This window comes from Pteropus medius, unplaced genomic scaffold (genome assembly GCF_902729225.1).
Source record: "Pteropus medius unplaced genomic scaffold, Ma_sr-lr_union100, whole genome shotgun sequence".
Classification (NCBI taxonomy): domain Eukaryota; kingdom Metazoa; phylum Chordata; class Mammalia; order Chiroptera; family Pteropodidae; genus Pteropus; species Pteropus medius.
This window is the reverse complement of record NW_024355109.1, coordinates 896,305-909,290: the sequence shown is the minus strand read 5'-3', so window position 1 is coordinate 909,290 and position 12,986 is coordinate 896,305. Positions and strand designations below refer to the sequence as shown.

General features: G+C 43.2%; 1 protein-coding gene across 7 annotated transcripts in view; it reads right to left on the bottom strand.

Moving 5' to 3' along the window:
- RIPOR2 (RHO family interacting cell polarization regulator 2) overlaps positions 1 to 12,986 on the bottom strand; it is a 173,264-nt gene that overhangs the window by 15,163 nt on the left and 145,115 nt on the right. For 4 of the 7 annotated variants that reach the window (XM_039857147.1, XM_039857148.1, XM_039857146.1 and 1 more), the window contains exons 12-15: positions 12,483 to 12,612; positions 8,340 to 9,017; positions 5,503 to 5,684; positions 2,984 to 3,152 (exon numbers count right to left, since the gene is read on the bottom strand). In XM_039857147.1, the coding sequence (XP_039713081.1) occupies positions 2,984 to 3,152; positions 5,503 to 5,684; positions 8,340 to 9,017; positions 12,483 to 12,612 (1,159 nt within the window). Of the gene's footprint in view, positions 1 to 2,983; positions 3,153 to 5,502; positions 5,685 to 5,773; positions 6,862 to 8,339; positions 9,018 to 11,937; positions 12,088 to 12,482; positions 12,613 to 12,986 lie in introns of those variants that run through there. The other 3 variants (XM_039857152.1, XM_039857150.1, XM_039857151.1) reach the window with 3 other exon arrangements.

Here is a 12,986-nt window from a genome sequence, read left to right as displayed (position 1 = left end):
AAATCAGCTGCCAGTCTTATAAGTATTCCCTTATCTGTTTTTCTCTTGCTGCTTTTAATATTCTTTCTTTGTATTTAACCTTTGGCATTTTAATTATGATGTGTCTTGGTGTGGGCCTCTTTGGATCCCTGATTTTTAGAATTCTCTGAGCTTCCTGGATTTTATGTCCATTTCCTTCACCAGATTAGGGAAGTTTTCCATCATTATTTCTTCAAACAGCTGTTCAACATCTTTATTTTCTTCAGTTACACCGATCAGAAGGATATTAGGACCCTTAATAGTGTCCCATATGCTCCTTAAATTATTTTTATAGTCTTGGCATCTTATCCCTTGCCATTCTGCTTGTGTGTCTTTGGCTTTCCTGTCCTTTTGATCCTTTTCTTTATTCACTTTGTTTATTCCATTTAATATACTTCTCATCTCAGGTAATGTGTTCTTCATTTCAGACTGGTTCCCTTTTATAATTTCCATTTCCATTTTTGAGTGTTTTATCTCTTTGTTGAAGTTCTCTACAGTTCTCAAAAGTTCATTGAGCATCTTTATAACCAGTGTTTTGAACTCTGCATCTGTTAGATTACTTGACTCCATTATATCTGGATCTCTGTTCTGTTCTCTCATATGGCTTCTGCTTCTTTGTCTTCCCATTTGACTGTCTTTCTGTGTCTGTTTCTATGTACTAAGCAAAGCTCCTAAGTCTTCCGGTCTTATTAGTGCAGATTTGTGACGTAGGTGTCCAGTGGCACAGTTCTGAGAGGGATTCAGCTGCAGGCCAAACTTAGCCCAAGCCTCTACACCTCTAGGGCCACCTGTTAAGATTCAGCAAGCCATCAACAGATGCTGTGCTTACAGTTGCCTCAAAAGGCCACACTAGAAACCGAGGCCAGCTGCCTCCAGTGTGAGTCTAGGTGCTGCTCAGCAAGGAGCACCTGACTCACTGAGGCTATACCTGGATGTGGCTTGGGTGTGTGGGGGGGCAAGTTGGAGGAGGCGGGGTTTCAGGAAATCCTCTGGGCAGCTTGACCTCCGTTTTTCAGTTTGATGATGTCTCGGCTATGGTGGTGCTGTGTCCATGCACTGGTATGGGGGGGCGGTGGGGGGATGGCGCTCAACAAGGAACGATGGATACTGCCGGCACTGCTGTACAGAGTGAATCTTGCCTTGGCCCCCACTCCAACAATGTCTCCCTGTAAGTCCCTGGTGCCTCCTTCAGAGCAAGCGAAAATTTGCTCACGGACGCGGCCCCTTTAAGAGGCGTCTGCTGCTGCCGCAGCCTCTGTCTCACTCAGCTGCTGGGGACCGGGCAGCCCTGTGTCCTCTCCCCTGCCTACCTTCTGCCATTGCATTGTATTTCTCCCTATTTGTATGGCTTGTCCATCTAGATCCCAGGTGATTTTTTCTTGCTGCTGCTCCTTGTTTCCGTCACAACTTTGATTTGGTCGCCAAGGGATGAACAGAGCCTCTATCATCTATGCCATTTTTTTCGGTCTCTCTAGAAATCAATTTTTTAATCCTCACTCCTTCATTCTATGTATTTACATTACCTCTTTTGTTTTTCTAGTGGCGATTTTAACCACAAAAGAATCGAATTCTTATTATCATGGACTTATCATAGGGAGAAACATTGGACTGAATATTGCATGCCAATTAGTCTTTGGGAGAAAACATTCACCCCTTCATGGAAGACAGTCCTCTTATGTCTCACAAAATAAAGGACTTTACCTCTAAAAGGTGAACAGGTGGTTTGCTAAGCACAGAATCAGACTCAACAAGAACAAAGAGCTGTAAAAACCATCTCATTCAAATGACTAGTGAATAGAGAATAGCTCTAAGTAAATAACAATCTTTGCCCATTTGGGTCAGAAAAAAAATGGCACCTTTGGCCTGATTAGTTGTCAGTATTATGGCTTGTAAATCCAAGAGTCAACAAAAGAGATCAACTGGGGTGTTGGCCAACCAAGTGGCAAGAATTGTAACTGCCAACCAATTTCCCACAGCACATCAGTGGCCTGAAGCCACTTTGGGGTTCTTTATTCATGGAGGAGAAGCACATTCTTCATTGCATCATGAGTGTATTACCGAAGAAGCAGCAGTGCCCCACTTCTGGCCTTCCTGGGGCCCCTTCCTCCTCACCCTGCCTCTTGCCTTCCAGTTTGCCCATGCTCTTTGGAACACAATCCTCCTCTTTTTGTACCCTTCCTGATCATCCCATCCCCCTGCAACCATTATTCATTTACTTTTGCATTCTTTCCTGTTCCTCACAGGTCTAAGCAAGGTGGTTAAAGGACAAGATTGGGAGAAGACAAGCAACCAGGCAAGGAGGAAGCAGTTAAGCAAATGCTCAGGGGAAAACGCTTCGTTCAAGATTACTGAAAACCTTCACGCAACAAAAGAATTTCAAAATATTTTGCACCACTGTTGCAAAATCTTAAGTGGTAAGCAGGTTGAAATGGGAAGAAAAATAAGCTTCATGGTGTCTCAGAATGAGAGCTAACTGGTGATCATAATGACCTATAGAAGTGTTCTTTCCTGTTGCTAAGAAGTACTTATTCAAGATTTGGGAAACCATGGTTCTATTCTGCAGCATTTTGCTGTTAGCTATTCAGGTGGTAGAAAACTCATGTGACATGTTCATATTAACATATGTTCAGTAATACTGACTTTCAAAGTCCATTTGTTGAAGGCAGAATGTAAATTCCTTTTTTAATTAATCACATTATTCCCATCTGTTATCAAATGATTTGAAAGTGAGAGCTAACCATATTTTGCCTACTTTCTTGTGAGGTCTGGAGATCTAGGTTTTAAGATGGGAAATCCAGGGTGGAGGGAGGATGGGTGCATCCATCAGAGTTTTGAGTTGGCTGGAATCAAAGCAGGACTGTTTTCTGATTTCTGAATTCTAATGACAAAACTAAAAAAGGAAGCGTACTTTCTTGGTGCATAAACAACTTGGGCTCTAACCCACAAATGCAGTCATCAATCCTACCTGAACGAGTTGGGTGCAGTACTGTAGGTGCCTGACGATGGTGATGTCCAGGCTTTCATTTCCCGTGGTGAGTGGGAGAGGGCTGCCTGCCACACTAGTCCCGACTCCTGTGTCCTCAGTCAGCGCCTCGCTAAGATGCCCCCTGGCCTCTGGGTGTACCGATCTGTAACTGTTGAAGCAGGAAGGTGAGCAAAACATTAATGATTTCTTTCTGTGTGAAAACCACAGGTCAACAGAATATGGCTCACATAAAGCCTCCAATTGTCAGCAACCCCCACTGACAATTTTGAAAAACCAAAATACCTTTCAAAAAACTGCTTAAATTCAGCCTGGTCGCCAATTTGCCTAACTTTATAAGATCATGCAAACAAATCGCTTCCGGAGTTCCCTGTTTGCTTCTCTAGCACAATGAGCCCTTTGGAATGTCGCTCGCCAAGAAGTCTTTGAAACTTGCTCTCACGCTGCACTTGCACTTTCCTGCTCTGCCGATGGGGTGATCTGACAGATTTTCTGGGATTAAACTGTATTCCATACTGGTGGTTTTCCCAGAGCAGTACCATTAAGAAATAATCTGCCAAGGCTTTTTCCTGGCCTCAGATCTACTGCCACTTGAAGAGAAGGAAAAAAGAAAGCCGCCAAGAAGAGACATGATGTTCTAGCGACAAAAGCTAAAAGGGCACTTGAATCTTTAGAGCACAGCTTAGTTTTGCCATGCAGGCTTCGTTCAAACCCCACTGCTGAACTGTCTAAAGTTATGTCACGGTGGGCACTTACATTTCCAAATAAATCTGTTGCATCTACTGTCTAATTCTTTTATTCTTGAAATGAATGTGTGTGCTAGCGAGGGAGTTGTCTCATTTCACACATGGGAGGACAGAATTGCAGAGACGTAAGCAGAGCATCCGGGTTCACAAGCTGAGCAGCTTCTGGCTTCTAGTCTCAAATGTCTCAGTCTCCACAACTTAAAAAGATCACGCATTGGAGCTTAGAAGCATTGGATGCTCTACTCTGATTCACATTTGCCCCCAAAGAGAAAACACCCTGGATTCTGGCAGGCAACACATGGTGGTCAACACATATTTAAAACACAAGCACACTGATTGTTAACTAGGTTTCTGTTCTACATGTTGATGTTTCCAGTACACACACACACACACACACACACACACACACACACTCACACTTGATTTAAACATCAAAACTGATTTTCTGTTTACATGCTCTCTTTAATCCTGAAGACATGAGAACCTAACAGTGGAATTTATCTCCTTAAATCTCTAAATTCACACTTCATAATAGAAATGTTGGCTATTTGCTTAAGATTAATACCGATGATGTTTGATGATTCTGGTTCACCTTACACATTATGTGTAATAGAAATGCTGGGAATTCAAGAATTATATTTTGTGATTTACATTATATAGTAAATTATTCAATTATCAATGAAAAGAAATGTAATGTATATCAATAGAATGTTAAAATATATATGGACAAATAATGTTTTTAAGTATAGTATGAAACCCCCCAAAAATAATAATAAAAAAATAGAACACAAGCACATTTTTCACAATTTCCCCTAATACCTCTGATGATATATAGTAAGATTGATCGGATATATTTAATATCAATGTTATGCAAATGTACAAAAGCTATGATGTTTTTGTTGTTAGAATGCTTCTTACAGCAAGAAGAAAGTTTAGGCTGACTTGATCCGTCATGTAGTAGTTTAAAATAACAAGTTATACAGAAAAATTTTCGGTTTAAGAAGCATTTTACAGATTCGATTAAGTCAGAAAAATCTCAGTGTGGAGTATAGAAGTATAACTTAAATCATTACAATTAATTTAATAAATTTTCTTTGCTATGCCCTGAATTTGCTCTAGGGATAAATTCTATTTCCCACTTTTTCTTTTTGAAGAATAAACCCTCCAGGGTCAACAAAACCGAAACTACTACGGCTGCCCGCGGGGGTAAGGGGGGTAGGGCTGGGGCCGGGGGGCAGGGTTTTGTGTAACTTGGAAACCTGTTTATATGACATGTCGAGGTAAGATGGCTGGGAAATCTACCCTTTCCTTGGGGAAAGCGGTTGTGTATTTTTTGCAGCAACCGATGGAGGTGAGTATGTTCCCCTGGGCTTGTTTTGCTTCCCCTGAAGTTATAAAATAGACCCCAGGCCCTAGCTCTATCAACAGTGGTTTAGGTACAAGGAAGCCTGATAAAGAAGGTGACAATGTTTCACTTTCATCCTCCCTTCCCACTGACCCACTCCAGCCCCATCCCAGCGATGGCCACACTCTCCACTTGGAGGGCTGCAGATCCAGTGGTAGTTGTAATCATCCTTTCTTACATTCTAAGGGCAATATGCATCAGGGGGCTTAAACCTGGCTTTGAGATGTGCATCCATGAGATGAATCTACTGCTAAGACCCACTGGGCTGAAGGGAATGAGAGGTAAAGGGGTGGGGACAGAAAGGTGTAAGGAAAGAAAGAGATTAAAAATAGATGCAAACCAAGGCTTACCTATTTTTCTCAGTCTCAGTGTCTGAAAATACTGAGTCGGCACCTCCTCCAACAGTACAAACCTCATCACCATCCTCCTCCTCGTCAAAATCAGAGGTGTTCAGGAAATCAAAGCTTTCTAAAGCACTCTCAACTGTAAGACTTAAGCTGGAAGACCTGCTGCGGCTTCCTGTGGGCTTGCACTGAAAAGGCAGAAGGCACCAAGGAGACCATCAAACACCCAGAAGGAGGAGACGCAAGACACCCAATCTGAGAGTGACACCTTCTTTGTTTCAAGCTTTTATTTTTTTATTTTTTGTTGGCATTAAAAAGGACACATTTTAAATCTTCATATTAAAAAAAGAAGTACAACCATGGATAAAATAAAATAACACAACATGTAGGATTTGTTCCAAAATAATCCAGAAGGAAGTAAGCAGGTAGCAGGATAGACGGAACGAGATTGGCTACGAGCTGGGCATGGTGGAAGCTGGGGTGGGGGTTGGAGGGCACATGGGTATCTATTATATATTCGCTCTACTTCTGTTTGAAATTTTTATAATAAAAAAGTAAAAAATATATATATTACAACCAAGAAGCCTTGGGAAACAAAATTGCCACACTCCCTCTGCCTCGTGCTCTACACCAAGTAAAATACAACCAGCAGACAAATTGAGACTCATGGAGTCAGTGACGAATAATAATCAATTTCTAATTCTAAGTGGCGCCATCTTCAGTGTGCTGTGATGGGAGCTAGCTAGCCAAGGCACCTGTTCTAAAAAATTAAGAAAATAAATCTCAGAAACAGAAAACTGCTCAAATTTACCTAACCCACACTCCCTAGGTAAGTAGCCTTAAATACTAATTTTACATTTCCAGCTTATAATTTTTCTTTGAGCATCAAGGAGAAAATGAATGGCACGGGCACAATACGAAGTAGCCCTGCTTTCTCTGCCTTTGAAGAAACAAGTTTCGTCACTTCCCTGGCTGGGCCCCGGAACTACGGGAACAAATCCATTCTATGGCCTGAAGAAATCTGTATCACTGGACACACACAGAGACATTACAAACAATAACGTCCGTTGCTACGGGCACAGAGGTGGAGAGAAGTACTCCCAAATACTCAAGGGCATGCTGGGGTGGACTGAACGGGACAAGTCCTGCAAGTTAGAAGAACTAAATGTCCTCCATCCAGTTAGGTGGCACTCCTTGCTGACTTCTTAACACAAGGTAGGAAGGGCCTTGCAGGGGTCTGTCTCTGACATTCAAGATGACACAAAAGCACACGGTCTTTTAAATCAGAGTTGTTCATTCACCCTCAGAGATCTCCGTCCAAGATGCAGCATCATTTAGTTTCTGATCCTCAAGATGTTTAGCATCCTAGGAATGTGAAGGGGGAAAAAAAGAGAAAGCTTTGTCCAGCTGATGCTTTAATGCTGGCCAGAGACAAAGCCACTTGCCCCTGATCTAAATTCTGATGCCCTTTCCAACCTCAGAGGGAGAGAAGGAGCCAGTCCTCACTCAATTAATTTCTAGGGTTTTCTTTCCTAAGCTATATGCAGAACTTGATTGTGCGTAGTATGGATGTGTTTATATATTCATCACAACAAAGAAAGTAGCTGTTAAGGATTTTAGTAGCAGGATAGTTTTGGAACAACGGCAGATTGAAATAACACTCTGGAGAGAAATTTATGACCACCAGGTTTTTTTATAAGACTAAACACTTGCTTAGTGTTTCCTGGTGGACTGAGCTGCTTATCAGAAACTTAGGTGCCTGGAAATGGGAGCCGCCATCACCACTGGCTTTCTCTAGGGTGTCTGCTTTAGCTGAGGTCCATGGTGTCTTAGCCGACTGGTCAATGGTGCAGAGAAAACTTGTTGAGGGGATAAAAAATGCTCTCACTGGAATACTAGACAAACAGACTCCATGCATGAGCCTTAAGTTGACGTTTTTCAGTTATGTTTTATAGAGAGCAGATTCAGAGTGTTCTTCCCTGCTTCTCAGAGGCTATGCCTGTAGCTGACTCTAACTCATGAGCATTCAAGGATCTGGGGAGTCAGCATGAATTATCATCTGCCCTGGGCACGACTCCCTTTCAGAGCCAGCCCAGTATGACCAAGAGGGATAAGATGGTCAAAAAAGCCTTGGAAATGTACCTTCAGATGGCATTAAGAGGGCTACATTTTAAAACACTCATACAAAGGGATGCAACAGACTTCTGTAGCTGACTCTCAGCTTGCCACTGGCGTTTTATTTTCGAGTCTATTTTCTAGACCAGTTCCCCAAAGAATGGCTCTTTCAAGAAAAAGGATCCTAGCTGTCTTCTCTATGGCAATATAAATCAGAGTGGAAAAGCAAAGAATACAAGAAGTGGTGGGGGATTCGATACAAAAATTCAAGTTCCGTATCCTTGTGCAGTGTTTTTTAAAATTGTGGGGTTAAGAGATGCTTGTGGCTCTCACATCGGGGCTGCGAACTCTGACTTTAAGAGAATGGGTTTCCTGCTTTCCCAATACCCCATGAGGGATGCTAAGCAATAACCCCCCAATGAGATTATGGTGATCAAAGTGCCACCGTTTCATATCTGGAATTAGAACAATTAACTCTGGGACTGAAGGAGTTTAGGTATTCTTTAGAGCTGTTCGTTCGACTCCTAATCATGTTAGTTAAAATCTATCATCAGGAAAATAAAAATTGATATGTGTTACCGGTGTTAATCAGTGCCATTTAAATGGTTCTTATCTACTGATCTTGTGATGAGACAGGATAAAAAAATTAAGATATGCTATTTCAAATAGAATGCTTGCTTAAGACACTCTCCCCAAACCTAACCCAATGTTTCTGAAAAGGTACTCACTTTTAGAATATCGTCCAAATGCATGACTTCTTGGTTCAGATCCTGAAACTCCTTATACTGCTCTTTATGTGGTTCCAATGCAAGGAAAAGCCCATGAAAGGCATCCTCTAAGCTGCCGTCTAGAAAGGATCGACAGCCTTCGGATTCTCCACTGACAGACCCCTCGAAGAGCAGCTTTTCCGTGGCTGCCGGCACCTCGGCTGAGGTGAGCCTCTTGACTAGCTGCTTTGTGATGTTGCCTTCAAAAGTGTCCAGTTCCACAGGCTTGAGCTCAGAGGCCTCATCAGACTCTTGCATAAGTGCCACTGTGACGTCCTTCTCAAGGAATAGGCGCTCGGCAGAGGCACCTGTGGACGCCCGGTGGGCCTCTGCTTTTCTGGACCCCTCTGTGTCTTCCTGCAGGTGAGGCTTTGGCCCTTGGCTGCCTCCCGAGGAGGTCCTGGAACACGCTGAGCTGGAGTCATCTGTGCCCTCATTCTGGGAGGACAGGCTGCCACGGTGCAGCTTCGCAGGGGTGATGGTGACTTCTGGATTTGCTGAGCATGTGCTGGAGAGAGAGCCAGCTGGGCTGGGGACAAGGGCACAGTCCCCATCTGGCAGGTCGCTGAAGCTGAGAGACAGTGGCATTTTTTGCTCGGCCACCTTTCCCTGCTCGAAGATGTCATCAGGTAGATTAGACTGTGGACAAAAGACTTCATGTTATTATTTTAAAAACAAATGAGGCATCTGGCATGGTTTACTTCCAGATAAAATATAAGGCAATTAAAATAATAAAAAAAGAACTTTATAATAGTAGCACTTTATTTGTTGATTTTGTATATGTGTGTGTGTGTGAGTCTGGGAAAGGAAAACAAGCCCTTAAAAACTATTTCTGTGTTGAATCTAGGTGAAAGTCCATTGCACTATTCCTAGGTTTGACATTTTCTCAAAAGAAGAGGTTGGAGCCAGCGGAACGATGACTATTCCCTAAGTCCCAGGATCTCACACTATTTGTCAGCCATAGTTATGAATAATAACACTACCTTTTTTCTTTTTTTTGGCATCTATCTTAAAAGACTCCAACATTCACGCTATTTCACTCAAAAGATGAGATACTTTCTTCTACTTAGGTTCTCATAAATTATTGTTTGAAAATCTTGACCCACATGTCCCAAGCTCTTGAAAATGTTTATTAATTTAGTAACCATGCCACAGATAATTTAAGGTCAGAAATACATTTGCATCACTTCTATAGAAAGAGAAAAAGACTGATACACTAAACATCTATCTTCTAGCACTGCAAATCCCAGAGCTTTCAGGATGTCTGGAAGCCCGAGGGCTCCGTCGAGCCACCCTGGGTCAGGTATGCTCTGTGACTCAGGGAGCAGAACTCAGAAGAGAGAGATGAGAAATATCCAGGTAGCCAAGACAATTCGATTATGTAGGCGCAATTTCTAAGCCATGTTTCCTCACACTATGGTCTGTGTATAGTGTCTTAAGTGCTGAATATTGCTTTGTGGGAAAAGTTTTCTAGTTATTTGAGATCAACTCCTTCAAAATGGATAATCTCTCTTGGATTCAAGATTTGATTTTTAAAGTAAATGGTAAGTGTGTAATTTTATTATACATAAAGCAATGAATGATCATAATAGTGCTGGGAATATTAAAAATGTCATAGCAAGTGAAACGGGTTGCAGATAGAAAGACAAGGCTCTGTCTTCCTCCGGCAGTGTCGCTGGTCCCATCACTGCTGGATCTGGAGCCACTAGAGCCCAACACTGCAGTCAGGTCACTCCCAGCTGTTCAGTCTCGTCTGGTTGGAAGGTGATTAACTTTAGCCACAGGAGGAGTAAGAGCACGTCATTAGGGCATTCAAGTAACCTCTTGGGCTCAGCTTCCTTGCTTCTAAAACTGAGAGTGTTTTCCTCTAGTAGTTACTATTGAACCGTGCTCCTCAGCGTCCTGGGGGGCGGGCTGTGGCAAGGGGTTCCAAGGATTCTCCTCAGGAGCTGCCAAAGGTGTGGGGTCCCAGGTCCTCTCCTCTCCATCCCCACTTTTACTTCCATTCTCCCTCCTTGATTGTACTCTCCCCCACATGGCTGCCATGGCCCCAGAAAAGATAAAAGGAGGACTCTGGGGGAAGGAGTTCCTGAACCTCCTCTGGGAGGCAGGCACCCCTTAGCATCTCACTGAACGCTGGAGTCCTCCAGTGGTCCTGCCCAGCCTGGTCTCATCTTCAGCACATACATGTCGTGGTGGCTCTGAGGGAGGTGGGGGGCACTAGCTCTGGTGGGGAAGCTGGGAAGTCAAGGTTCTTATTCAAATTCCAAAGTCCTCCCCAGTATATCCCTTGGGTCTCATGTTCCCAACTCACTTTGCACCTTCTCAAGGGGCACCTGTTGAGTTAGAAGTTGAGATGACAGCTTGAGGGGTGGGCCTATAAACAGCTACGGCATGTTTTAACTGAGATGTGATATAATGAGGTAAGAACCAGCAAGGGGGGCAGTGCCTGGGAGAGAGGTGATCCCGGAACCCAACCTTGGAGCGTAGGGAGATACAGGCCAGGAGCAGGGGAGGGGGGGAGTGCATTCTAGAAGGAGCTGTGTGTGTGCAAAGTGTGTGTGCAAGGACAGGAGGTCCCGAGAGGGACATGGGAAAGGCTGCTTTGAGGACACTGGTGTTCATGCAAAAGGCTGCAGGAACCTTCAGTTTTTCCTTACTCTTATTTAAACTATGCTGTTAAAACCTCTACCAGCTCCCTTCCACAACCCCGCCACTTGTAGCATATGAGCAAAAACTATACATGTTAGTCTGAAAGCTGTGGATACAACTGGTCAGCTGGGCTGGTTTTTGATACTTGTTTTCGTGTATATTTCCATCATTACAGACATGACAGGTCTCCTGTCTGATTCGATTTAGAAACTCAACCACCATAACATTAATCATTTTATTTATTTAATTAATGAGTAATAGGCAATTATTATTATTAATCTCTGGATATTCAAAGATTATTTTCATATATCTGTAAAGAGCAGATTATTCTATGTGTGCATATGGTGTGTGTGTGTGTGTTCTCTTGTGACATAATGTATGCCACATATAATGTAGGTTACCTATTGCATTCCTGACAGTGAATTGAAGAGTTTCTTTTACTAAGTTAGCATACACTACAATAAACTAAGACAAAGAACCTCTTTGAATAAAAACAGCTCTAGTAAAATTGGTTTAAATCCTTCTGAGTTCTTCAAATGCCATTTTTGAAAGCAAAAACTGTGCATAAAGACTGATATCAGTGATAAACTAGTTTATCTTGTGAAATAAAATCTTCTTTGACCTTAAGTGTAATTGTAGTTTTTAAAAATGAAAATCTTGTTACCATGGATATCTTTGCCACAGTGGAGAAAAATCACAGCATGAAATTAGGGATCATTGGAAGAGAAGAACAAGAGGCTTCTCCTACTGAGCTGCATGCAAGACCAAGTTTCCCAGCCCAGGGACAGGACAGTGGACACCAACCCGGGGGGCAAGACAGGGAAGAAGGTAAAATGGGAGACATGCCAGGGCACACATGCCACAGGCCCCGGAAGCCACATCAAGCAGGCAAGACACCCACACTCACATAAAACTCTAGCACGGTCTTGGGTCTCAGCCTGAGGGAGGGCAGGTCACTGGAAGAGTGGCTGCGGTGCAGCTTGGCAAAGTAAGTGTCTTGCAAGGCACTCAAGACAGACAGCCGCCGGGGCTTGTCTGGTGAAGGGAGCAACCATCTCTTCAGAAGTCAAAGCAAGCGGGGAGGGCGTTAGTGGAAAGCATCAGGTTACCACGTTGCGTTAGCTTTTAAGCAAGCGTTTCGATTAGAACATCCACTGCTTTAAAAGGCTGATGATCTTAAAGAATGATCAGAGAAGCCTATGTGTTATTACTGAAGCAATAGGCGAAGTAGGTGAGGGAGAGGAAAGACAGAGGTTCACCACCCGTGCGCATGCGGCCAAAGGCATTTTGGAGTGCACCTTCCTTGGTCACTGCTTGACTGGGGTGAACTTTAAGAATAACGTTATTAGGAGTTATGGAGAATCTCTAGTGTTGTATGTCAAGCATTGCAAATATGGGCGCAAGCACCGCCTTAAGCTCATGTCTCTACTCCAGAAATCCCATTGAACTTACGAAGAAAGAGTGATCTTTGAAGGTGGGCGTTTCCGGGGTGCCCTGGCTGTATATGGACATCCTCCTCTGGAGGGCTGCCGCCTTGTTCCCAGTGCCCGAGGATGCGGTCATGTCCTCCACGTCGAATGGGCTGGAAAACAACAGGTCCCAGTGAAGACACGTTGTGAAAGTCACCTACAGTCACCGGACCGCAGGCCAGGAAAGCACCTCATTTTACTAAAGCAAACTTTAACCAGTGGGAACTGGCCAAGTTGGTTTGTTAGAAAATAAACCAAGAGAAAAGAAAGTAGAGCAGAAAACTGAGTCTAAGACCCACCCAGGGAACCACAGGTTATCATTGTGGCTTTAAGCACATTTTATCTATCTACCTAGTATGTCTTTTTCTCATCAGCATTAGAAACATAAACATATTAGTACCTGCCCCAACACAGACATTGAAAAAGTCTGTAAAAATTCTTTGAGCTTAATGGGCATAGACGCTTCAACAAGAGATTATTAACAATA